This window comes from Cervus elaphus, chromosome 18 (genome assembly GCF_910594005.1).
Source record: "Cervus elaphus chromosome 18, mCerEla1.1, whole genome shotgun sequence".
Taxonomy (NCBI): domain Eukaryota; kingdom Metazoa; phylum Chordata; class Mammalia; order Artiodactyla; family Cervidae; genus Cervus; species Cervus elaphus.
Genome location: NC_057832.1, coordinates 20,241,037 through 20,268,594, shown reverse-complemented (window position 1 = coordinate 20,268,594; position 27,558 = coordinate 20,241,037). Strand labels below are relative to the sequence as shown.

General features: G+C 42.6%; 1 protein-coding gene across 3 annotated transcripts in view; it reads left to right on the top strand.

Annotated features, from left to right (window-relative positions):
* Nucleotides 1-26,323, top strand: part of CDK6 (cyclin dependent kinase 6) — a 253,918-nt gene extending 227,595 nt beyond the window's left edge. For all 3 annotated transcript variants that reach the window (XM_043871671.1, XM_043871672.1, XM_043871670.1), the window contains exons 6-8: nucleotides 5,519-5,569; nucleotides 10,470-10,605; nucleotides 16,675-26,323. In XM_043871671.1, coding sequence (XP_043727606.1) covers nucleotides 5,519-5,569; nucleotides 10,470-10,605; nucleotides 16,675-16,821 — 334 coding nt within the window. In that variant the 3' untranslated portion in view covers nucleotides 16,822-26,323. The remainder of the gene's footprint in view (nucleotides 1-5,518; nucleotides 5,570-10,469; nucleotides 10,606-16,674) is intronic.
* The last annotated feature ends 1,235 nt before the right edge of the window (nucleotides 26,324-27,558 follow it).

The following is a 27,558-nucleotide window of genomic DNA, read 5'->3' as shown; positions in this document are numbered from 1 at the left end:
AAATCGGTGATGCCATCCAGCCATCTCATCCTCTGTCGTCCCCTTCTCCTCCTGCCCCCAATCCCTCCCAGCATCAGGGTCTTTTCCAATGAGTCAACTCTTCACATGAGGTGGCCAAAGTATTGGAGTTTCAGCTTCAGCATCAGTCCTTCCAATGAACACCCAGGGCTGATCTCCTTTAGGATGGACTGGCTGGATCTCTGTGCAGTCTAAGGGATAGGGTGATCTTATTCTCACATCTCCATGCGCCACCATAGCACAGCCAGGAGTTCATCATGATGAAAAGTTTCATCTGTCCTCTAAACCCATTGTCCTTCTCCATGATCCTGATGTACATAGCATCCTTTATCATAAAACGGGCTCATACAGACTATTCCAAATTTTCACCCGAAAACCGAATAGGTGATTTTAAGAATTTGATCACATGGCCAGCCTCTTGGTCAGCTGAGAGTACCAGTTCCAGTTAGTCCTAATGCCCCTTCTCTTGTCTTGTGACTATTTCTTTGCATCTAAAGATCCATAGATCCAATTTAAATTGCCAGCCGTCAGGGTCAGTCGCTCCATGTAATTCAAGCCAACCCACATCTGCTGCAAAGACAAGTTAATAGACCTCAGAATCGCACACCAAGTCTTCCTAAGGCGGCAAAGGCAATGTGAGCTCTCCACCGTATTGTCGCCCCTGAGTTTCTGGTATGTCTTGGCATGCTTTGCTGAGTACTCACAGAAGGGTGGTTATGGTCCAGACCTTCTGCTTGCTGCCCTCATTAAAGGAAGGCGAGTGATGAGCCAGTCCTCATGCAAGAAGGCAGGGCACTTTTCATCTCATGGGACAAGTCCACCCAACAGAGATAAGACTACAGGTCCTTACAGTATGGTAGACGACCTGACTTGAAAGTCCTCTGTTAAAACATGTAGCAAATGTAAGATAAGATAGAGCAAGCACAAAGGCAGAGTGGAACCAGCAAAAAAAAAAATAAAAAAGAATATTGCCAAGGGACAGAAACAAGAGGAGAGCTGAAAACCAAAACAGTAAAGACAAGAGCCACTACCAGTACAGCCGAGCTTCGGGCCGTCTCGGGACCCACCCCTGAGAAAGAGATGTCCTTACGCCTTTGCCTGGAGACATCCATTCAAGTTAACCTGCTTTGTTGGTCCCCCAAGAGCTATGCCAACAAACTTATTTTAAACTGCTCCATAATCCTTGCAAGTAATTTCTCTCATGCTTGTGGATACCAGTCTTTTTCATGAAGGGTGAGGGGCCTGGCATGTTGACGTAGCAACTTAACCAGCTCAGCAGATTAGACCGATGCCCCCTGTTCCTCTCTGCTCACTGACCTGGCAACCTCACCGCTCCAGCCATCTCAGATGCTTGCTTAACAAGGAGGGGACTTTTGTTTCTGTTCCCAAACCTAATGCCGGCTGTACTTAGCTTTATATATTTATACTTTTAATATTAAGGAAATAGGTGAGTGTGAAAAGAAAGAGAACTGTTGATTCTGTGTGACTTGAGTTCTGGGCTTTCCAAAGGATTAAGAGATGATGTATCCACGAAGATGTGTGAGCTAAACAGCTATAAAAGATTGGGCTGTAGGAAGAATTTAAAGATGTAGAAGGGCCATCAGTCAGTAAGTTTTTATGAAGAGGATGGAAAGCCTTGATCTGGTGAATCGCTTTGTTCCTTGTTCAGGTAGAGCAAGAATTTAAAGATGGTTGGACGCTTGCAAAGCAATGTAAGAATCCCATAGACAGACTTCCCTGGTGGTCTAGTGGTTAAGAATCCACCTGCCAATGCAGAGGACATGGGTTCGATCCCTAGTCCAGGAAGATTCCACATGCCAAGGGGCAACTAAACCCTCACGCCACAAATACTGCGTGAGTCCGCGTGCCCCAGAGCCCGAGCTCTGCAACAAGAGAAGCCCCCACAGTGAGAAGCCCTTGCACTGCAAGTAGAGAAAGCTGATGTGCAGCAACCAAGACCCAGCACAACCGTTAATAAACAAACAAATAACTTTTTATAAAAACCCATAGGCACCCACTTACAAGACATCAGTTTCTCTACAAAGTGCTCGTCAAGGGTCCCTGTGCTGCTTCAGCCCAGAGGCTCGGCTAAAGGGACTGTCTGTGATTGCAGGGAACATTAGTAACCAAAATCAAAGTAGAACAACATAATAATGAAGCATCCAGCAGACCTGGTTTGAATTTTAAGTCTGCAATTTGTTATGAGTGCTTAGGTAAGTCATGAAGCTTCTCCAGTCCTCGGTTTCCTCATCAGAAAATAGGGATGATAATCATACTGTCTTGCTCCTGAAGTTTTTGTGAGAATTAAATGAGATAATGTTAGGGCAGCCCATGGCACTGTGTCAGATACCACACCAGTGCTGTATAAATCATAGCCGTTAAGATTCCACTTAACATTGAGCGTTTCAGAAAGTTTCACTTCTCACCTTGCTATCTTTTAAGACCACTGTGGATGTCTTCTAGAACCCAGCCCCATAACTTCTTTAATGTTTGTTTATTTATTTGGCCATGTCAGGCCTTGGTTGCAGTTATGTGGGATCTTTAGTTGCGGGAAGCAAACTCTTCGTTGCGGCATGTGGGACCTCATTCCCTAACTAGGGATCGAACCCAGGCCCACTGCCCTGGGAGCAAGTCGTCTCAGTCACTGGGCTACCAGGGAATCCCACCAACTCCAAAATTCTTTACTAATTTGGCTGCGTTAGTGGTGTCCGTGTTAGTTTGCTAGGGTTGCTACAACAAAATACTGAAGACCCGAGTGGCTTCAGCGACAGAAGTTTGTTTTCTGACAGTTCTGGAGGCTGAAAGCCCAGGATCAAGGTGTCAGGCGGTTGGGTTTCTCTGAGGACGCTCTCCTTGGCTCACCTTCCTGCTGTGTGCTCATGTGATCGCTTCTCTGGGCACGCGTGCCTCTGGATTCCTCATCTCAGAAGGACTCCACTCAGGCCGCATCAGAGCCCATCCTTATGACCTCATTTGAACTTACCTATCACTTTAAATTGGGCTTCCCTGGTGGCTCAGATGGTAAAGAGTCTGCCTGCAGTGCAGGAGACCTGGGTTCAATCCCTGGGTAGGGGAGATCCCCTGGAGAAGGAAATGGCAACCTACTGCAGTATTTGAGAACTCCATAGACAGATGAGCTTGGCAGGCGGCTGTCCATGGGGTCACAGAGTAAGACGCAACTGAGTGATGCTTTAAAGACTATATCTAAATACAGCCTCATTCTGAGGCACTGGGGCTGGGCTGCCACGTGAAGTGGGGGTCGGGGGACGCGAACACTGTCTCACCCGTGATGCCACAAATAAATTACTTTCCACTGCATTTGAAAATAACCATTTTTGAGAATTCCCTAGTGTCCAGTGGTCAGGGCTCCACACGTCCACACCGGTTTGATCCCTGGTCTGGGAACTAAGATCCCGCAAGCTGTGGTGTGGCTAAAAATAAAACGAACAAAAAGAAAAGAATGATTTTCAAGAACAATGGCCTGAATGGAAAGTATGGTTGAGGAATTTTAAGGTGTCTTCTCGCCACTAAACTGCAGTGACTTTGCAGAGGTCTCCATATATAACTTATATAGCATGTTAATTTATTGTGTGTAAAAATATTTAAGAGGTCCAGTTTAAGGCCTTATAATTGATATGTAATATTTTAAAAATATCTCTGATAATAGGCAGCACATATTTTTAAAAACACACGGCTGTTGAAAAATACCTTTTGGTGTCATTCATTGAACCAGGAGTTAGGGAACTTGTACCTGTGTACCATAGGATATGTAAAATAAAATATGTATTAACTGGACACCGGTTCGGGTAAAGCACTAGGTCAAAGGTTAGGGGACAGACCTAGAAAACTCCCTGCTCTCTGCTTAAGAAAGTGCCAGACATGTCCCCAAGTGAGTTCACTTGTCCCCAGGTGAGTTGCCAGTTAAAGGCTTGGTATAGATAATGAGGCTTGCATGTTCACGATTGCCTCTGAAGCCCAGAGTTAGGATTTTGAACTAGTAGCTGTCATAAAACTGGGAGAACAGGACGTGGTATAATCAGAAAAAACAGCCCCATAGGTAGCTCACTGCAGCATTCCAGACAAGTGGAAGGAGAGAGACCCATGAGCAAGTACTGTGATAGCAGAGTAATATTAAAGAAAGGCACTCTGCCAGAAAACAAACTTAGAGTTACCAGAGGGAAAAGTGAGGAGGAAGGGATAAATCAGGAGTGTGAGGTTGATAGATACAAACTACTATACATAAAATAGATGTGGACCTACTGTATATCACAGGAAACTCTATTCAATGTCTTGTAATAACCTATAGTGGAAAATAATTTAAATATATGTGTATGTACATACGGGCTTCCCCAGTTGCTCAGCGATAAAGAATCCACCTGCACACTGTTTACAATAGCCAGCACATGGAAGCAACCCAGATGTCCACTGGCAGACAAATGGATAAGGATGTTGTAGTACATATACACAATGGAATATCACTCAGCTATAAAAAAGGACACATTTGAGTCAGTTCTAATGAGGTGGATGAAACTAGAGCCTATTATACTGAGTGAAGTAAGTCAGAAAAAGAAACACCAATACCGTGTATTAATGCATATATATGGAATTTAGAAAGACAGTAATGTTGACCCTATATGCAAGACAGCAAAAGAGACACAGATGTAAAGAACAGACTTTTGGACTGTGTGGGAGAAGGCAAGGGTGGGATGATTTGAGAGAATAGCATTGAAACATGTGTATTACCACATGTGAAATAGATGTCTAGTGCAAGTTCGATGCATGAAGCAGGGCACTCAAAGCCGGTGCTCTGGGACAACCCAGAGGGATGGAGTAGGAAAGGGAAGTGGGAGGGGGCTTCAGGATGGGGGGACACGTGCACCCATGTGTGATTCATGTCGATGTATGGCAAATACCACCACAATGTTGTAAAGAAATTATCCTCCAATTAAATAAATGAAGTTTAAAAAAAAAAAAAGAATCCGCCTGCAATGCAGGAGACCCTGGTTCGATCCCTGGGTTGGGAAGATCCCCTGGAGAAGGAAATGGCAACCCAGTCGAGTATTTTTACCTGGAGAATCCTGTAGACAGAGGACCCTGGAGGGCTGCAATCCTTAGGGTCACAGAAAGTCAGGCATGACAGAAGCAACTGAGCATGCACATATGCACATATAATATGTTCATATATACATATATCCACATATAGAGAAAGAGTTGGAAAACTTTGCTGTATGCTTGAAACTAACATATTATAAATCAACTATACTTCAATTACAGAAAAAGGAAGGGTGCTCTGAGAAGGATCTGACCAAGAGTAATTTCAAAGAATTCCACACACCTCTGGTTTGAGACTAGAAGGTTTGCAAGAAAAACTTTCATTGACGAAAGGTTACTTATTCCCCACCCAAAGAATATTTTGATTTCTGTTAAATAATCATCAGGACAAATAGGATTGAAATGTAACCGGAGAAAATTCCTTGTTTAATGTGTGTCTTTCTTTCAGGCCTCTTTTTCGTGGAAGTTCAGATGTCGACCAACTAGGAAAAATCTTGGAGTAAGTAGTACCTGTAATTTTGTACCCGTGTCTGTAGCATTAGAACGTTCACGGTGACCTTCCTCTGACGTTCATATAATACGTTTATCTCTTGTCTCTCCTGCCCCAAGCTGCTGCTGCAGACAGTGTTACTATCTGTGTGGTGAGTGGGGACGTGGCAGACGTGCCGTTTCGTGCAGAGCCCGTCGTGACGTGCGGCCTGACTGCTCTGCCGTGGGAGCTTGTGTCTTGCTCGTGTGGCTCTTTTGGCAGCTCCCCTTTGCTTGGCTGAGCTCCCGTTCTTTAGTTCTGTTGTGTTGTCTGCTTGGAGTCTTTTCAGATGCTTCCACCATCAGAGGATGGCGCGCTTAGTGGCTTGAGAACCCATCCTTATTCACTGGGCTTCATGTCCCCATTGAACATCCTGTAATCAACCAGGTTGGCTTTACATTGTTTGGTTCTGTCTTCCTGGGCAAAGGGTGGTCTGCTACTTAATTGATTTTTCTTTGGAACACTGAAAAAGGAAATGAGAATCCTAGGTTCCATTCCTCTGTCTGTGGCTAAAGAGCTCTGCAGTCTTGAGAGGGTCACTTCGAACACTGATGCCCGGTGTTACGTAATAAATGCTTGTAAGAATGCTGGCTCTTACTGTAATTCATCATTAATTGTTTCATCTTTTTGTTCTTCTTCACCTGAGAAGTGACACTTAAAGGTCCTCCGTTGTGCTCGAACCCTTTGGTTCCATTTGTCTGTGACGTAGCTCCTTGATGATTTTCAGAGTTCCGTTAAGAGTCTGCGTGTTTGTGCATGTGAGGCTGTGGGTGCTTCTGTGTGTCTAGAATGTGAAGAAGAGGCTTTTCTTCTCACAGAGCATGCAGTAGGGCATCCTGTGGGGATTCTGTGTGTTTGCCAGACTCCATAGGATTGGAGTGGCAAGAAACGAAATGGGAGTTCTAGAACCAAAAATAGCTCCAGTCATTGGTCTGTTCCATTTGATAGGAATCCCAGTGATTATTATGATATTCAGGCTGCAAAACTGATGAAAAGTCCCCCTAAAGAAAAGCTTTATATTTTAGCACTGTCCTCTCATGCATAGCTGCTGAAGACAGTTGGGATAAAACGGGAGCCTGAGTTTGTTCTTTTGGCTACTAGAAGCAGCTGCAGCAGACTTCTGTGAGTGCCAGCATCACTGCTGAGTGTCACACCCAGTGGCTTTCAGGCCTGAAAAAATCATGTGCTCCTTTTACTGTCTGGGGGCTTCCCAGGTCTAGGACAGGTACCACAGTGACTGCTCCTGCCGCTGCTACTGTCCGCTCTGTAGGAAGGGTGAACTCAGGACCAAACTTGCACGTGACTCTGCTTCTGGGTGTCAGGTTCTCCGATCATTCAGAGATGAACTCCCATCGGTTCTTGCCTTTCCCTGTTGAGTATGTTTTGTGTGCATGTGATCGCGAAGAGGCAACTGTGAGAGTCAGGCCTACCCGTGACCCTCCTGTTAAAGTAAGAACACTCTTGACTGAAGCCAGCTTGTCAGACACCAAGGTCTCCGCCTGCTTTTTCTAGCTGACCCCATCTGGGTGTTCTGTCTGACTTCAGCGCCCTTCTTAACACTGCTGGTGCCCCAAATGCATGAAGCCCCTGAGATGGACCAGAAGGAACCTTTGACAAACACACTTGACTTGCTTCCAAGGGAAGCCAGTTCCACTTCTGGAAAAGGCCTGAGATCTGAGGTTGCCAGCAGAAAAGAAGCCATGAAGCTCGATACGTTTTGTGCCTTTAGATTTTACGTCTTGATTTCTGGCCTTGTGTCACTGTAACTGTGTTCCGTTTCCTCCGAACGCTTTCATTACTTTGGCAGAGAGAAAGGGACAATGCTGCACCCTAGTGTCCCGTTGAAGTACTAGAAAAATAATTTCTGTCCCAGCCATTCATGCCGTTTATAGGTTTTGTGGACTTCCTTTGGAGCTCAGCTGGTAAAGAATCCACCTGCAATGCAGGAGACCTGGGTTTGATCCCTGGGTTGGGAAGATCCCCTGGAGAAGGGAAAGGCTACCCACTCCAGTATTCTGGCTTAGAGAATTCGATGGACTGTATAGTCCATGGGGTCGCAAAGAGTCGGACACAGCTGAGTGACTTTCACTTTTATAGGTTTTGTGCTCTTTCCAATACAAACGTCAGCTTGTAAGGCTTATATTCAGCTTGATCCAAATACTGAAATTCGATGCAAGCCCTTTTGAATGGACCTATTAGAATTTCACAACACTCATGTATGGACCATAAAAGTTCGTAATAGATATTAAACTGAATATATTTTAAAGGGAAGCCGTATTCACATTCTCTTAAGGGGAAAATTCTTTCTGTGTTTAGGAAGATTTATACTTTCAAAGGACAGCAAGTACTTTGAAAGTGAAACTGAGTGCTTTTAGGCCGTGACATTTTAGAGCATTTTTAAGAGCAGAGTCATAGTAAAATGGAAATAAAATACTGGATTTGGGGTAAGCTCTCTCCAGCCTCTGGGCTGAACTCTCTGTGTGTGGCTTTGACAGTTCATTTTATTCCTCATCTTAAGTTTCCCCACCTATGTAATGAAAATAATAATATCTAGGCTATATGTCTCAGGAGGTGGTAGATTTTAAAACACTTTTAAATTTATTTATATACATACAGGGACACTGTCTTTCTGAGAATTTTTGGTATTCAGCTGCCAACATTGCCAGACTTAACTCAATATAAATACATTCCAAACTGCAAATAAAAAAAGATTTTCAATTTGCGCTGAGTTGTTATAACTGATTTCTAGGTAACTGGTAACAATACACAAAAATATTGATATAAAAATGGCCAGAAAGCCAAAAATGAAAGAAAGACAATGTTTTAAAGTTATTTAGTAAACATTCTTCTGTTCTTCCTCTGCCTGTCCCATTCTATCCAAACACACACAGATTTTTTTTTTTACATAATTAACGGTAACGTTTCCGCTTTCTTCTTTTTATTCTTATTCTAGATCTTGCTACTAAACAGGTTTGTGTGTTGCTTAGGCTCTCATTTCCCTTCGTTTGTTTCCGTGTGTCTGTGAGTCTGTCTTTATCTCCCTCAGCAGCCCGGCTCTCCCTGCATGTCTGGCTCAGGTAGGAGGGCAGTGTCTTTCTCCAGACAGCCTGTGGCAGGTGTCTGCTCTTCCCGGGTGAGATCTGTGGCCTGGGCTCTGTCGAGGTAAGAGGAGGGGAGCAAAGTCCTGCAGAAATCTTGTGAAATGTACCACTACCTGTTCCCACGCCCTGGAGACCCACTCGGGAGAACACCCCAACCACCACCACCCAGGCCTGTCAGTCCCGGCAAGTACTGGCCAAGGAGACTGTAATTCAGGGCAGCACCGTTTCTACCTGTAGTCAGAAGAGTTCACTCAATATTTGAATAGCCACGTATTCTGTCCGCTAAACTCTAATATTTCTTGTGGTTGTTGTTTAGTCGCTAAGTTGTATCCGACTCTCTGTGACCCCATGGACTATAGCCCACCAGGCTCCTCTGTCCATGAGATTTCCCAGGGAAGAATGCTGGAGCGGGTTGCCATTTCCTTCTCCAGGGGATCTTCCCGACCCAGAGATTGAACTGCATCTCTTGCGTCTCCTGCCATTGGCAGGCAGATTCTTTACCACTGCACCAACCAGGGTTCAGATTTAATCAGAGTCTATATGAGATATAAGTTCTTGCTTCCCCTGAATTTCCTTGTTCAAACCTACTTACTACCTGTATATAAGTTATAAGGAACATCTACATAATGTATAAGTTGTGTAAGGCCCCAGGCCTACTAATAGTTCTGAAGAACCTTAAGTCACACACCCGTAGAACTCGTCAGTTGATATTTTCAGTGAGTTGGTGATGCATTGCCTGCACATTTTAGATTAATAACATCATTTCCCTCTTATGATACTAATGGGTAATGCATTGATATTGATATGCAGTACATTGATCCTGATATTGACAGATCCTGTGTGCCAGGCACTGTGCTGTGCATTTTATAGAAATCATTGCTGATCGTTAACACCACAAATTATCATCCTTGTCATATAAATAAAAGTTAGATAATTTGTTCTTACCTACCAATAAGGCAAGTTCAGGATTTGAACCCAGTTCTGCCTGTTTCTAAAGCATGTGCTGTTTTTATATCTCTTAGTTCTTTCTCTGCATTTCTGATCCTAGGATGAGTCTCAGAGGAAACAAAAGATAATGGGTTTTTTAATGAATTGTTCGCTCACTTTGAAATACCAAAAAATGATTATATAAAATATGTAAATAAGTTAAATTTGTAATATGTAAATAAGTTAAATTTGATATTAAATGATAAAATAGTATTTGTGTTACACAGAACTAACTTACCTTTTAGCCTCATTTGGGGGTTCTGACTCTAATCTATGAATTTCTGTTTGGGGACTCATTCTTTAACCCAAAATGCAACCCAGTTCACATATCAACAGATCATGTTAGATGAGCATCCTAAAAGCGTGTCAATACAGCATGTTTTGTCAGGACACAGAAAGCCATCTGGGGCATGCAGGCAAACATGATGTGTCCATGCGGGTCTCCTTTGAGTACATAGATCCTGGTCTGACAGTGTTTCGGGGCTTACCGGTAATAGTTCCCATTTCTGCGTGATCTCTCACATTTCACAGCTGCTGCCAGAGTGATTGCGTCTCTCTCTTCCCAGTGGCTCTTTATAATTCTCCTGTGAGCCTGCCCTCCACCCCAGGCTCACCACATCTAGTAGGACAGAGAAGAGTCCTGCCGGTCATACAAGTGGGGACTCCCGGGGCTCCGTGTTCCCCCAGGTGCCTCCCAGAGACTTCACCTTCTTCTGGAATTGGTAGAAAAGTCGCTTCAGCACAACAGCTCATGCTTACATTCACCTGTGGTTCTTTTGTAGCGTCATTGGACTCCCGGGAGAAGAGGACTGGCCTAGAGATGTTGCCCTACCCAGGCAGGCTTTTCACTCAAAATCTCCTCAACCAATTGAGAAGTTTGTAACAGACATTGATGAACAAGGCAAAGACCTACTTCTGGTAAGTTCATGCGATGCAGCGTTGGTCTTCTCTGCGCTCATGAATAGAACTCATCAGCTAATATTTTTAGTGTGCTGGTGATGCACTGCCTACACATTTTAGATTAATGATGTTACTTCCCTCTTAGGATGATAATGGGTAATGCATTGATATTGATACGCATTGATATTGCATGGATATGCAATGAATTGTTATTGCTGCCAACAAGTCCTATGTCCACAGTGGGCGCTGGGCACAGCATCAGTTCAGCCTCATATGCCACAACCTCACAGGACAGAGCTTTCATTTCTACCCCATGGTGGCTAGTGACTTTTGATTCTGCAGTGTCTTCAGGTCCTATAGAGAGGAAAAGAGTCTGATTCACACCCCTTCATTCTGCCATTTTTTAATGTTCTTTTGAATGCAGCCTTGGAATCCTCTGGATTCGTCTAAACATATGCTTCAGTAGAAGTAAATATTATGTTTCCTTGTTTACACTTTCCTGCCACTTTAAGCAGCTTGCTTGGCGTTTTAAATGTGTCTTTTCTTAAACAGGCACATCTTTAGGAAGATGTTTTTCCAAAGGAGCCAAATAGCAAGACTCCTTCCAGTTACTGATTTATTTAAGAAGTATTGAACGTGCCCTGACATATAAAATACCTCACCAAAAACAAAGATCTGTGCCCTGTTTGAGACTCAAACTCATATACTTGGCTTTGCACATAATTCCCTGTACTTGGAGAGTAGGGCAGAGTAGAAAAATGTACCTACTGGACTTCTCCTGGTGTCTGGAACCCAATGAGTAGTAATGAGTGTATTCTTTACCAGCCAAATGAACAACCTTTGATATCTAGCCAAGAAAGTGCTCCTAGACTCAGAGGAGCCAGTGCTCCCATTCTGTCAGTGTATTACAAATTTTAGATACAGACCTAAGAGTCTATAAGTCCGAGTAGAAATGTTATGCTTCAGCTCTGTATGGACACAGCCATTGATTGGCCTGTTTGCAGAACCATGGACTTTTCCCAGTGAAAGCCCTAACTCCATCTTCACCTGATGGTGGCTCATTTCCTGATGGTTAGGCAAAAGTTCCCTCCACTTCCACATTACAGATGAGAACAGCCCTATACTCTCCCTGCTGTTTCTTTGTAAGACACTCACTAAGGACCTTGGCCCACATCCTTTGAGATAGATTAATTAGAGAGAACATTCACCTAGACACAGGGGCTCACTGTATACTGTATACACAGCCAATGGTTTACCTGCTATCGAGGAAATTTCTTCCTTGATTTCTCTTACATTTCACAGCTCATTTGGGGGGGTCTGACTCTAATCTTATGTAATTATTGTTTGGGGAATCTTTCTTTAACCCAAAATGCAACCAAACATGTATTTGCATTACCTTAAGAAAAGGAGATTTGATGGATGGCTTCTGATGGTGGAGAGCCATCCGGAGTATGTCACTGTTGTGTGCATCACCTTCTCTTACCAATTCTGCTTTTCCCTCCCCTTTACTCCACCTCATTGCTTCTTTTCAGTTCTACTGTCTGTTCCCCTTAATGTCATCTGGTCCCTTGACTACCAGAACTTCAACTAATTCACGGATCCTTTCAGCTCCAGTCCCTCTGCTAGCATTTGCCCTGTCTCTGTTTCCTTCATCTGATTCTTACAAAGAGGAATCTGGCTGGCACACCTCACCCTTTTGCTGCCAAACCATGGTATGGGTCGGTACCTAAGGCCAAGCTGCACTCCTGGCCCAATCAGCTATGCTAGGAGGGGGTGAGGACTACCTGATATAAAATATGGCCACCATAGGCAGGAACTTTGAATGAAGTGTTTCTCTTAGTAGAGGGTTCTGGGTAGAGAGTCACAATGATGAACAACTTTAAGTAAAGTAACCCACTCTTTCAGCTACTGGAACATCCAAAGACAGCCCCCAAGATTTCCTTGCCCCAACATCAGTAGGAATCACCGAGAAGAACTTAAAATTTAAAGATAACAGACAGTCCCATGTGTTCATTCAGGGTCCCCTGAGAGCAGTGGTGGCCTTCAAAGTCAGACTACACATGAGTGCTAATCTGAAGAAGTAGCAGGAGACAAAGAAAGAAAAAGGAGCAAAGAAACCTACCAAAGCGAGAAGGCAGTCGGTAGATCAGGAGTGGCAGCAGAGATTAGAAAAGCAAGGGATAGGAATAAAAAGCAGAGCTCAGACTCCCCTGGTGGTCCAGTGGTTAAGAATCTGCCCGTCAATTCAGGGGGACACGGGTTCGATCCCTGGTCTGGGAAGATCACTCAAGCCACAGAGCAACTAAGCCTGTGTGCCACAGCTACAAAGCCTGCATGCCCCAGGGCCCATGCTCCACAGCGGGAGAGGCCACCACGGTGAGAAGCCTGCGCACGACAACTGGAGAAAGTCCGCACACAGCATCAGAGACCCGGCACTGCTAACGGTCAAAAGATTTAAAAAGCAGAGCCGGGAACATCATGACCAGCTAAGAGTTAAGCACGAAGCATGATATGCACAGACATTCGGGGAAAGGACAGTCCAAGACCTTAAACCTCAGATCTAAAAGCTGTCACTGTTTCATCTTAGAGGGACACGAGTTAAAACCGTAAAGCTGAGAAAACAGGCCATTCAGTATAAGAGAGGCCCCCGCGACCCTCAAAGTGCTGTTCCTCCGTTGAAGATGTTTTACTGAGCAGGGCAAGGGAAAGGAAAATTGGTGACAATTAACATTTAAAAGTTTAACGCTGTAAGAGTAATCCTTCATTTCTATCTGAAAAAAAAGTCGACTTTATATAATGCTTCAGTCATACGTGTATGATATATATATCGATAGTTATGAACACTCTTATGTAAATCTATAAGGAAAGTAGCATGCAGTAACAAGACACTTCAGGGGAAGAATTATTTTTAGCAACCCAAACCTACATATCTTTACAACTTTGGCCCTGTTCATCATGATTAACTTTGGAGGCTGGGTACATCCTCCAGACATGATGCTCTTGTAGAAAAGAAGTTTTGGAGTTCTTGCTATCTTAACTGCTTTCAGAACCTGAGGTAGTACCTTTTTTTTTTTTTTGGATACTTGTATCCGTCTGCTTCTGCTGCATAACAAACAACCAAAAGAAATATCTGAGGAGCATCCAGCAGTAAACCTTTGTCTCTTGCTCATGGGTCTGCACGTTGGCAGAGACAGCTCTGTGAGTCATCTGAAACAACTCTTCTTCAGCCAGTGGGTCAAGCACTGGTCTTGCCTATGTGTCGCCTTCTGGGACCCAGGCCAAAGGGACTTTGGCTCCCTGGGGCATGTTTTTCTCATCATAGAAGGAAGGTGGGTCCTCCCAGAAGGGCAGGCAGAAATATACGATGCCCCTAACGGCCTAGGTAAGCTTGGAAAAGGTACCCTACTATTTCTGTCCGTGTTCCATTGGCCGATGAAAATTACATGGCCAAGGCCAGCTCTAATAGAACAAATACTCCCCCAATGGAGGCAGAGAAGGAAAGAAAGGAAATTTGTGTTAGAAAATGATCCAAATCCACTGTAGTAGTCAAGTAGCTGTTCCAAAAGCTCATTTTAAGTCAATTATTTGGCAAAGCAAATTATATTTTTCTGCAGAAACATTATTACACAAGACTTTGAAATTAATTCTCAAAATAGCCAGTTGCTCTGGTGAAGTAGAGCAATAATAAGACTCAAGCACTTTTTCTAACAATATTTCTGTAGGACAAAATGTGTTACAACCTCCAGCTTGAGATTCTCACACACATGCCCCGCCATAGGCTAAGGAGTTCTCCTCTCTACCACGCTCCCAGCTCTAAGCCATCCGTGTCGTGTGGGAACAGGGCTTCCTCCCAGATAATCCTCTAGGGATATCTCTCTCTTCGACATATTTCCACAACTTTTTTTTTTCTTCTTTCCTATGTCCTGGGAATTAAACTAGCAACTTCCTTTTCTAATGCCACTACGTAATTTTCTCCTTCTTGGACTCTGGGAAGAGAGCACTCAGGCTTAAGAATTTTGCCCCTGCTTTCCTGTCCTTTGAGAATTCAGCCCTTGTAAAGCTTTTCTCAAGATGTTTATTGCTGTTAGAGACAGTAGAACAAGCTCCTTCCTCTGCTTGTTATTTGGGTCTAATTTTCAGAAGACAGCTTGGCATCCATAGACTGGTGGGGAGCTCAGGATAAATAAGATTTGGGGGGACCCAAAAATTCACTTGAAGTTAAATGTAGGATTTTCTGTTTGTACTTTTCTAGGTCAGCTGTATTCAGCAGAGTTTTAGGAGTCCCTAATCCAATCAGGACTGTGAAAGACTCAAGGGCTCAGATTAAATGGAAGAGGTCTACCTAATTGTGATAATGTTAAAGCTAGATTACACACAGCAGGGGTCCCCAGCCTCTGGGCCACGGACCAGCACCTCCTGTCAGATCAGCAGTAGCATTAGATTAAAAATAAAGCGCACTATAAATGTAATGCCCTTGAATTGTCCCCAAACCATCCCCCCCCCACCCCCATCCGTGGAAAAACTGTCTCCCACGAAACCAGTCCCTGGTGCCAAAAAGGCTGAGGACCACGGACGTAGAAGACTGAAATTCAGAGACATCTCAGATCCCCAGCCGCGTCAGCAGGCACTGGGTCACAAGGATGGAGGAGCTGGCATAGCTTCTCTGCTCCCCGGGAGCTCCTGAGGCAGTGGTGTGGATAGCTGGGATGTTACTCATCGCTAGTGAGTGCTGACCACCTGCTAAGCATGCTGGAGGAGTTGGTAGAGGAGAGGGGGAGGATTTGAAGAACATGATTGCCTGTGGTTGGAGTGGAAATGGAACTGAAATTAGAGGAATGTTAATAACTAATTGATTGTGTATCGGCAGCTTAGGAAGGCAGATGGTTGCTTTCCTCTCCTCTCACCTTCCACCTGCACTTGGTCAGCAGCCTGAAATAGTTTAGTGACTTGAATTAAATCTAATGGTCTCCCTGTACGGCTACTGCTAGCCCATATGGCACCTTGACATGAATTAGAAGGAAGCCATCTCTTCCTCCGGGAGACACAGCCCTAGGGTGGGGTACATGACTTGCTAGTGGATCGGGATAATCAGGGTCTAGGTTTAGCCCTTACTTGTTGCCCCCTCCACTGGCCCTGTGTTCAGTAATTAGCCTTACACCGGAACAAGGCAACCCCTTTCCATTTCCCGTTCATGGATAAAACTTGGGCAGAGTGAAAAATCAGGGTGAAGACTGCCTTTGGCACCAAGTTTGCTAGCATTAGAAAAATCACTTCCCTAAAGTTATATGCATGCTGTAATAAGGGCTTCCCAGATGGCTCAGTGGTAAAGAATCTGGCTGCTGAGCAGGAGACCTGGGTTCAATCCCTGGTTCAGGAAGATCCCCATCCCTGGGTTGAGAAGATCCCCTGGAGAAGGGAATGGCAACCCACTCCAGTATCCTTTTCAGGAAATCCCATGGACTGAGGGGCTTGGCAGGCTACAGTAAAGAGTCAGACACAACTTAGCGACTAAACCACCACCCCCACATGCTGTAATAATAATATGATTGAGTTGGAAAGAAATCTGGGTAGGTAACAGTCCACAGGCAATCCAAAAGGTGTTACCTTTTCCTGAGGGGCAGTTTATACATTAGGGACATGTAAAAGATGAAGCAAAAGGAGAAGAGGGCAGCAGAGGGTGAGATGGTTGGATGGCATCACCGACTCAATGGACATGAATCTGAGCAAACTCCAGGAGACAGTGAAGGGCAGGGAAGCCTGGTGGGCTGCAGTCCATGGGTCGCAGAGTCGGACACAACTTATCGACTCAACAACAACGTCAGATGAGTACTCTCTACGTTGTATTTAGTGTCCCTGGAAGTAGATATCCATTCTCATTATGCATGCCAAGTTGCTTCATTTGTGCCCGACCCTCTGAGACCTGTGGTGTGTAGCCTGCCAGACTCCTCTGTCCATGGGATTCTCCAGTCAAGAATACTGGAGTGGGTTGCCAAGCCCTCCTCCTAACACATGACAGTGAAGAGATACATAACTATGTAAGCACATGGACGTGTTTTATGTCACTCTGTTATTTTTTCTCCATCACAGAAGTGCTTGACATTTAATCCAGCCAAAAGAATATCAGCATACAGTGCCCTGTCTCACCCTTACTTCCACGATCTGGAGAGGTTCAAGGAAAACCTGGATTCCCACCTGCCGCCCAGCCAGAACAGCTCGGAAATGAATACCGCCTAACCTGCCTTGAGCTGATCATCCGGGGGACCTCCTTGGTGGCTGAGGGGTCCCCCGAGGAAGCCTTGCAGAGCTGTCGAGGATCGCTGGCTGGAGACCTCCTAGCTGCTGTCTTCAGGATGGGCTCTGCTTCTCCGAGGGAACCACCTCGTTTACTGTTTTGAAATCAATGCAAGAGTGATTGCAGCTTTATGTCCATTCATTTGTTTGTGTGTCTGTTTGTTTCAAGAACCTGGAAGAATTCCAGAAGAGAAGCTGCTGATCCGTTGTGCTGCCGTTTCATTTTTTCTGATCTTGAATGCTGCCCGTGTGACGTGAGCAACCTGGGCACAGCTGAGTGAGATCGCACGTGTAATCTCTCTGTAGCTGCTGGGGCCTGCTTTGGTACTTCTGAGTGAGTGTGTGTGCATGCGTGTGTGTGTGATTCTTGATCTCTTAAAAAGTGTTACTTTCTATAAACAAGAGGGAGAATTGAATCTTAAAGTCTCAAAGTGACCGCTAAATAACAGGTGTCTGTTGACTATAGCAGATCCACTAAAATGGGCTTCTCAAACTAGAAAATTGAGTCTATGTCCTTAGCATTTCTTTTCTGGTCAAAAGCAGTCAATTCACTAATAGTAAAGGGTTCACCATCTAGGTGAAGTTTTATACACACAGCGAAAAGAAAAAAGAATTCTAGTATCTTTTAAGAAACCTGTTTCTGAAAGCAAATGTGCTATTTACTCTTCAAAAAGCTGCATTTACTCCTTGTCATTTTAACCTGTATAGTATGCTTGATTGTTTCTTTTAAAGAATACCCTTATAAGCTTGCTATAGATTTAGGGAGTGTACCTCAGCAAGGTAAAATTGTCAAAAAAAAAAAAAAATAGAGAAAGCCTTTATTTCCTGGTTTGGAGTTTATTTCTCTTTTGGTTTTTATTGTTACTTTGTTTTGGTTTTGATGTTAGGAATTTTCAGGAACTGTTTCCTTTTTGAGTTGGGAGGATAGTTCTCTCTGACCAGAGGCAGGAATGCCCTGTTAAGTTTGCCTCCGCCTTTTACACTGTACTTCTTCTGCAGTGCACTGCTGAATTTGCAAAGTGTACATCTTTATCTGTCCCCCAGCGTGTCTAATGTACTTCACTAGCCTTACACAGTTAATGACAGATTGCTTAGGCTGTTCTCATGCATCTCCTCCTTTCTTTCCTCCAGTGAACCTTTCATCAACAGTTTGATTCAGATGATGGCTTATGGCTCCAATTCCACAGCCCTAGCAGAATCCCATGTATTCTCCCGCTACTGCAATCTTCCTGGCATTTACTGTTGTTACCTAGGCAGTGAGCAGAAGACTGGTTCTTCTCCATCACTGAGATGTAGGTTGCTTTAAAGTGTTACTTAGTGTTTTGCATTTTTGTAGACTATATTGTCAGTGTAGTGTCTGAGGGAACATCCTGAACTATTTTTTAGGGATGTATATTTACTCTGTAAAATTGCCTGTTCTCCATCCACCAGGCTGTGCTCATTCTAGCGCCTTATGCACGTTCCCCGCCCCCTGCAGAGCCAGCCTGACCTGGGCGTTGTGAACAGCTTCACCTTTGCTCTTGCCATTTTTCTCTGCAGTACTATATATTCCATGCCATCTCTGCCGTCTACGTAGTTAGTGCTCAGTCAGCTCTAGTAACCAGAAGACACAGAGGTGAAGTATCCTTTGGTAAGTTTTAGCTCCCTTGGCTTTCCAATTCATGTTTCGCGTGTATGAAACAGTTAGATCGTGTTTAGCATTAGGGGCTTCAAAGAATGGACGTTGCTTCCCTCAGAAGAAAATGTTCTATATGATGTTTATGCATAATCAGGCCTTTCCGAGTTCTCCAGAACTTAATAGTGCATATGACTATCTTGAACAAGAGAAAAATTAGGAGACTTTTCTCTTTGAGAGCTTTCTCGGTCGGGACCCATTCTTTTCTAATATCTATATATTGTTTAATATTATTCTAATTCAATAACTTTAAGAGCAGGAAAATTTTTGCTAAAGCAAGCTATGAATGAGAAGATGGGCCATGAGAATGTTTTTTACAGTCTTCCTTGTGACAGCATCGAGATTATGTTTTGTCATCACTGTAAATGCTTGAGATATAATGGACCCAGAATATTCGAGGCAAATATACTTGTGGTCTACCCAGATAAGTGGGGGGCGGGGGGGGGGGGAACACTGATAAATGAGTTCTGCCTTTCCTTTGATCGGAGGTCAAAATAATAAAGACCAGGGGCCTAGAAATTGAATTTTAAAACACTGCACTGATCCATCAGGAGCTTTGCAGTGAGTATCCATGGTTAGACTGAACATAACTTGGGTTTTGGCTTTTGCAAAAATTTTTCGGAAGTTCACTCAAGAAAAATGCAGCTGTTATAAACTGGAATTTTTCAGCATTCTTTAGCATTTTAAACACGTAGAAAGTCCAACTTTTATATCCAACATATGCTCCTGATTCATTTATTGGTGGTATTTATAAAGAAAACTTCAAGCATGAACATTTAGATACTTGCCAGATTACCCTGTGAGAGGCAGAACTGTGAACTCGTTAAAGAGTCTGTCCCCAGCTCCTCCATCCTGGCGGTTGTTGCACTTGAGTGATTACTTTTTTATTTTATGTCTTTCACATCCGGCTCACCACTTCTGAGACCCAGATCCCACACATGCACCTTTGCCATTAGGGCACTCTGAATCATAGAGCAGAAGACAAGCTTACTGAATGCGGCTTATTCTTCTGTGACATATGGTTTCAGACGGCTTTGCCAAAAGCTAGGCAGTGATTAGCTGAAAAGGTCATATCGCCCCAGGGTTACACTGAAGCAGCTTATAGCTCTAAGAAACAGGATGACAGACTTGAAATCACATTTGCATTTCTTACTAGGATGGGGACAAGAATGTTTGCCCAATCGTTTCTATGTATTTCGATCTAGCGGCCCAAGCGTTGGGAACTGCTGTGCCAGGGTGGACTTGTAACAGCCTACATGTAAAGAGTCCATTTAGGCATCATGAGCTCTCACCTGGCAAAGGTAATAAGGCTGGAACCTTATAATCTTAAAAACACAATCCCCAAGAGCTTGTCAGAACCCGGTGCACTGGGGCCTCCCACTTGGCCTCCCCCTTTGAAGTGGATGGGAACTCAAGGAGCAGAGAATCTGTTTCGGAAGAACGCTCCAGGCCATTTTAGCCCCCTATGTTCTCATGGTTTTCTCTCAGGAAACACACATTCTGAATGACTGATTTTTCACTTAGCCTCAGGTGACTTATACTAAAAATAGTTCAAAATATTCACCTGATTCTCAGCCTCTTCGTTTTGGGTAAAAATGAAAATTTCAGAATGCATGGGATGTTACTATCTTAAATAAAACATGGACCTTTTAATAGAGAAATTTATGATATGACTTCAGAATGTGATACTGTCCATCCTGTTGAGAAAAAAACTTAAATATGACTAAACTTTTGAGTCTTAAATAATGGATTTAAATTGAGTTTTTAACTAACTATAGCTACTTCTCTTAAACAGGGGTACCTATAAAAATCAGTAATGACAATTCTTATTTCTTAATAGAAATTAAATCATGTATGCTTCCTAATATCATAAACATACTAAAATTCTTCTCTAAAGAATTGCTTCTCTTTTTAAGTGACTTTACTGTAATTTTTATAAGCACATGAGAGTGTCTCATTTTCCAAAAACAGGCCAATGTTGCATAGGTGGGTCTAGGAAAGAATGTTGAAAGTTAATAAGCCACTGTAGTTACTTAATTGTGTTAGTACAATTTCTTGGAACGGAAATAATTGAATATTATATATTCCAGATATTGATAGAATTCAAAAGAATGCTTAAAGACATAAAATAGTGTCTTTATAAAAATTAAAATGTGATTATTTCTAAATTTTTTAAAAACCAGAAGATACTAGGCAGTGGCTAGAGGAAATTCTGGAGAAAATGAAGGTATTCAAAGAAGGATAGTTTCAAAGTTATGTATACTTTATTTAAAGTCACCTGGCAACTATGAACATGATATGGTCAAAAACAAATTTTATGGAAAAGCCATTCCAAACAGTTATCGTTTCAAAGGTTGAGCTAAAGCAAGTTAAACCACCACTATTCCTTCCACATTTCATGGGAAGACACAGCCATGTGAAGCTACTCTCGTTGTGCAAGCCTTAAAATGTTCATTGTTAAAAACTAAATAAATTTTTTAAAGGTATGTGTTTCCTATGCCACCAAGATTTTTGAAAACTTGTGGAACCTAAACCATTTATCATGTGCATTCAGTACATACAGACACATGATGAGGAAGATTAATTACATGGTCCTTCCCCATAGTGGAAAAACTTCAGGCTCCCATAAACCTGCCAAGCAATATAAGTGCCCAGATAACTAGCAGTGGTGTTTTCCTCAAAGGCATAAGCAGATAGAATTTTCACTTTTTTCTGCATGCAATTTTCAACCTGGTTTTATTACACACCTATATCTCAAGCATTTCTAGTTTGTCCTTTTTCAGAAAATATACCAAAACTATTCCTTTGGCCTTATCCATCTTCTGACCTTTGTTAACAACAAAAAATGGAGAAAGAGGAGGGGTCTGATTTTTCAATGTTTTCCTCAGTTAGTTGTTTTTGTTTTTTAAATGAAGTGCAAGTCAGCTTTTCAAATGTTTTCTATTTCTTAGCATTCCCTGAGAGTTAATTTAGATAAAAGAATGGACATCCATCAACATATTTATGTTTTCTTAATAACTGGTGCTCTGGCCTTCGAGAATATAACAATACTCTCCTGAAAATAAACACAGTTTTTTCCCAACCATCTAGTTAAATACTAGTACAGCAATTTTAAGTCAATATGTTAGGAAAGCGAAGTGGTTTTTCTTTCACATGTCTGTTTTAAAATTCACATTGTCCTAAGGGATGGCCTTTCTTGTTTTATTCTAGTATATTCCACAAGGTGGCACTTTGAAGGAGGGGTATGGAATCTGAGCTACGCCTCTAACTTTATTTTTCTGCATACATTTAACTTTTGCCTAGCACCTGTTTTTCAGGATGATTCATAGTCCTCACAATGTTCTGTAACTTAGATATTTTAGCTGTTAGCTAAGTTCTGAACAGTTGTCTACAAGTAAATTGTTCTTGAGGATGCATAATACACCCATTTTGATTATTTAAGTGCATGAAGAGAGCCTAGTTGTTCATTTGTTCATGAAACATCTTTTGAGGTATCTAATTACCTCACTTTTCCAGGTCCAGAAGTTAGAAACGTGGACAGGCTTATTACTCAATAGGCAACACTCATCTGTGAACAGGATAGTGTTGTTAGGAGTGTAAGATTCCTCCAGAGGCCTCAGGCACAATATGTATATCCCATGTCAGCTGCTTTCCCATCACCTACTGTGGTGGCCGTTAACACAATCCAGTTTAAAAATCCTAACTAACAAAATCAGATGCAGACACTAAGTGACACAGAGCTACCAAATAGACCAAACTTTTTTCAAAGATCTGCTGTGCTGAAACAGAGCCCTAAAGTACTAAAAGACCTGCAAATTTGTATAGTCACAAGTATAAATTCACAAGATATTCTTAATTGTTTTAAATTTTCTTTAAGCCTATGAGCTAATAACTTAGGAGTATATCTACATTAAGTGATATCTCCATTTGTGAAGCTCCTTGGCAACTTCATGTTATAAAAATATATATGTTTTCATAGACTTTTGTTTTAATTCACAGATCTGCTCAGACACCATTATCCAGCTGATGATTTTAGTCAATTTGAGAAGTCATTTTCTTCCATAGTGTCACTGAACTTTAGAAGGAAGGAAATTATTTTTCCAGCCTTCCCTTAGCACAACCCAGCGGAAGGCCGTTTATTCCTTCTGAGTAGCAGAAACTCTGTAGTCCCTGCTTCACTTTTCTCCGGAGTAGCCAGTTGGCTAGTCTCGGTAATTTATACTAAATCAAAATACCGCACACACTGGAGGCTGTCAAATCTTCGGCCTGTCCCTCTTCTTAAAATCCCATTGAAGAAGATTCCAGTTTAAGTCCCTCAGTGGAAGGCCGAATTCAAACCTCCAGTCTGTCATCATTTGGGCCAGTCTGAACCCTATTTACTCCTGCTCAAAGCCTCCCTCCCACCGAAAAAGCCTGCCCGTGCGCTGCGCCGTCGCCCCGCCCCTTTGGCCGTAGAGGGTCAGTGGGCGGGGCTGACTGAGACCCGCCCACCGCTCACCTGTTCGTGCCTGATATTGATTACAGACCCGGCGGGATACTGTCCGAGGTCCGTGTTGCCCTGCTGCTGTCTCAGAGGCATCTGTTTTGCAGTCTTAGGAAGTAAAATGTCCCTAGAGGCAAACGATGTCTTCTGTGCATAAATAAGTACAACACAATTCTCCGAAAGTTCGGGTATAAAGAGATGCTACTCTATCAAGCTATCTATCAGGCATCTCTCAAGCTCTAAGCTCTGCTTTTTTTTTTTTTTTTCTCTAAGAGAAGATGTATAATTACAGGAAAGATTTTTTATTTTTTTATTTTCTATCATTCTACATATATGATGGCAAAAGATATGCCTGGAAAAGTTTTGTTTGGAAAATTTATTTTCTGCTTCATCCTCAGTTGGCAAAAGCTCCTAACTCTTTAATTTCAAACTTTTTCCTTCTCCTTTTTCTTTGTCAGGTAAATAAAGGTATGTGAGCAAATTATGTTATGTAGGAGGGAGACTCTCCTGTTTAGAGGAACCTTTGATGTGAACTGTTTTGTCAAACAACCCCTTCCCTATTTAAGGAGTTTGGATTGTCAAATGTAGTTTTTCTTGAAGGGGACACATAACTGCATAATGCTGTAAAGAACTATGATTGTAGCACTAATCAGCAAGCTTAAAGCCACAAGTTATATCATTCCTAACTCTGTGGTGTCTAGCCAGACCCAATGAAGTGCTTAGGTTACAGTCCTGAAGAGACCCTTCATACCCTTACTTGAAAGTTTCTAATCTTAAGTTTTATTAAATGCAATAATATGTATTAACTAGCAATATTTGTGTGATCACCAGCAACTCTGAATTTGACCTTGAAGTCTCTGGATAAGGAAAATAGATCCCAGCAGTAATACACATCTTGAACCCCCAGCCCCCACCAAGTGTATTGTATATCTTGCCATTTTGGTCCTGTGTTTGCAAGAAATGTATACGGGAATATTTTAATTCCTTAACTTACTTTGTATTCATTTTATTTTTCTGTGACCAGTGATAAGTCTGTTAGTTAGCACATGGAATGAATAGCATCAACTACTCCTAGGATCAGCATTTAACACGGTGGGAAATTTTTATTCCAAGTTGTTCTACATTTGCATAAATTATTTCTATTATTGTTCATGTATATTATTTATTTCTCAATCACATTAGTCCTGTGAAAGTGCAACAGAAGGCAGACCGCATTAGGATTTGCATTTAATGCTCATTATCATGGTCTTGATGGAACTAAGAAAATTAAAATTAAGACTAAGCCCCCAAGTAAGCTGCATGCATTTTAACATGATTAGTAGAATTTAAGTCTATAGAGATAGTATTTTTTGTGTCTAGGTGTTTTATAAGTATGTAAAGGAATTAAAGCAAAGAACTTTGTTCTCTTGTCAAGTATTGCATATATTATGGTGTGAAATACAGCAAAAATTAAAACTGCAGATAGCAAAGCATCAAATAAGGCCTTCAGTTAGGAACTCTGCCAGGTGGTCATCATAATAGATGGCAGGTAGAGACAGATGCCTGGTTGGCACTTCCGCTTAGCTGCCCGAGAGAAGCAGCCCACCCCCCCGACCCCGCAACTCGATCTGTGCCCTCATAGGTGTTGGGTACAGTAGGGGGAACAGGTAGCCCTGTTGAAAGGAGACCAATGTGTGAGTTTTCTGTAGAAGCAGAACTGCCAGCCTGTGCCATGAGGCTTCCAGGACGTGCCAGATGGGAGAAGTCCAAGGTTCTGTGCTTCAAGCAAGGTGGTTTTGTAGAGAAGCACTGCAGTCCGGTCATTAAAACAAAGAAGGGCTGTGGGTACATTGTCAGCAATGGGATTTTAACCACCAACAGTCCCTAACACCTCAAAAGCTTGTTGCATGTCTGCTATTTTAAGTTTTGACCTGAAGGTTACAAGGCAAGTGTTTTGTATAGAAGAGCAGTATGTGTTAAGAAAAGCACAGTGTCGGTTCCTGTAGAGTGCAGAGTAGGACTAGAGGATTTTATAGGCTTATCATTTCTAAGATGTGTGAAAAAAAAAAGCATGTTTTCACCTTAAAATGTGTTGGTGTTTCTGCACTCCGATAGGGCCTAGTTAAAACTTTCTTCTAGATTTCAGCAAGGCTGTTGCAGCCAGGGAGTTATTGTTTGCTTTTTTTTTTCTTTTTTTTTTTTTACTTATTTTTATAATAGATGTTTTTAAAGTAGAAGAAAATCTTAATTAGGGCTTCTGACTTGTTGGTTTCTGTGTTTGAAATCACGGTTCTGGAGATGTAAGGATTGCGCATGTGCATGTCAGATACTAGTTGAGGCTGTGTGCACCAGCCCAGAATGACAGATGCTCCACCAGCCTCTGCGTCCTCCCTCCCTCCCTCCCTCGGAAGTGCTCCCTGCCCCCTTCCTGGCTTTTCCATCTGCTGCTCTTCATTCTCCTCTGCTGTACTTTGGGGTCAGGGACATGACGAGAGATGCTTTGAGCATCCCAGGTATGCCTATCCATCCCTATGGCCATAGTTCTCAAGAGAAGGTTCCTGGTGCTGAACAGAGAACAGTCAGGACACCAATCACAAATGCCTTCTAGCCTCTTCGTAGGGATCTTGATTTTTAAACCCAGTCATTCTACAGAGCATTCCGTTTCGGCTGTGGTGCAAATAGAGAAACTAACCCAAGAATATAAAGCACATTCCAGGCTGCTGTTTTCTATCCATCTACAGGCTATCCTTTCACTGTATTTCTTCATACTTGAAATGCATTCTGCTATTTTAATATCAGGGTACAGACTTACAAGGGTGCATGTTCCTTAAAGGTGCGAAACGACTCTCATTCCGTTTGCTCACATTGCTACAGAATGCTCTGTTCCGGTGCTTTGGGTTCAGCGGGTTGGAGAAGCAGTGCAGAAGCTCACTGCCGCGGACACAGGTTTACCCGAATGTCGGCAGATGGCTTGGTGGTAGATACGGCTTCCACTCTTTTCTCTGTCCACAAGATGGAGAGTTCCCACCCTGGTGTGAGGTTCACCGGGGTGGCCTTCCTCACGGGGTCCACAAGCCCTGTGCTCTCCCCAAGTGTGGGTGCAGCGCACCTCTCCAAAAGCAGGGGCCTTCCTACGTACCCAGGTCACTTAGCCCTCAAAGAGAAATGACCTCGGGTGTAGACAGGAGAATGGAAAGAGCCGTCTCACTCTAGCGGCCAACCTCATAGAAAGCCCTCCTGAGGCAAAAAAAAAAAAAAAAAAAATTCAAAAAAAAAAAAAAAAAAAAAAGGAAAAAAAAAAAAAGAAAGCCAATCTGTAAAATTAGCCTCCTCCTAGTGCCCTGAACTGAGTGATTTTGCTTCCTTCCTTTTAGCTAGATGAAAATATAGGTCAGTTTACTTAGACTCTTCCCGCTGGAAGAGTAAAATAGAAAAGTAGGTTATTTGTGTCATGGGAGATATGTAATCCAAGGACCGCCAAAACACACATTAAATACCCCCATTGCTAGCAATCTGTTCCGCATTAGTTCAAGTAAGTGGTGCATGATGACCCAGGTTGCTGAGGGCAAAGGTAGGTCTCCTAGCTCTTACTCTTAAGACTTGTTTGGAGAGGAACTACCTGTGGTGACTGAAGCGATGGAATGTATCAGAAAATTCAGAGGGTTACAGATCAAGAATCCTTTGGAAACTGGATGTCTTACTGGGTGCTAGAATGCAAATTTAGGTATTTATTGTCAGGTAATGGAATTCATTGTCTTTTAAGAATTGGTGTTGAAATGTCATTGTCCAGTTTATTGTTTTCACTTATGCACAAGCTGAATTGAGGCAAAAAGAGACAATGGTTTGTATATTTGTCATATCTTTTGTATTTCTTACAATAAAACTCTTGGTAGCAAATAAAAATAATAAAAACAGCAATTTTGACCTGCTTTCTTGGAGATGAATTACTATTCTATTTTTCTTTTTGCTTTAATGTAAAATAAATGTAATTCTTGTGAGTAAAGTAACATATAATTGCAAGTTTTAGCAGAATATGTTTCAAAGTTTTAAGAGGCTCCTTTTCAGGCTTCAAATGTTTAAAAGTAGCCACTCATTGAACTTAAAATTTCCATAACACATACTTAGTAAGCTCTTATTAGTCGACTGTGGTAATCACTGAAGACCCCAAAATAAGTAAAGCACCAGGAGCAGTCCTTTCTGAAACTTCCAGACTGAGACTATGAAAAAGGTTTGTGTAACCAATTGCTGATAACCTGGGGAGGAACAAAGATCTCACATTGGAAATGTGGCTTGCACCTGTGTGGGTGTGTGTTCAGACGTATCCAACTCTGCGACCCCATGGACTGTAGCCCACCAGGCTCCTCTGTCCATGGAATTTCCCAGGCAAGAATACTGAAGTGGGTTGCCATTTCCTCCTCCAGAGGATCTTCCAGGACCAGGAATCAAACCTACATTTCCTGCATTGGCAGGCAGATTCTTTACCACCAAGTCACCTGGGAAGCAGAAATGGTGCTTGAGTGGACTAAAAAGTTAATGCTGGTCA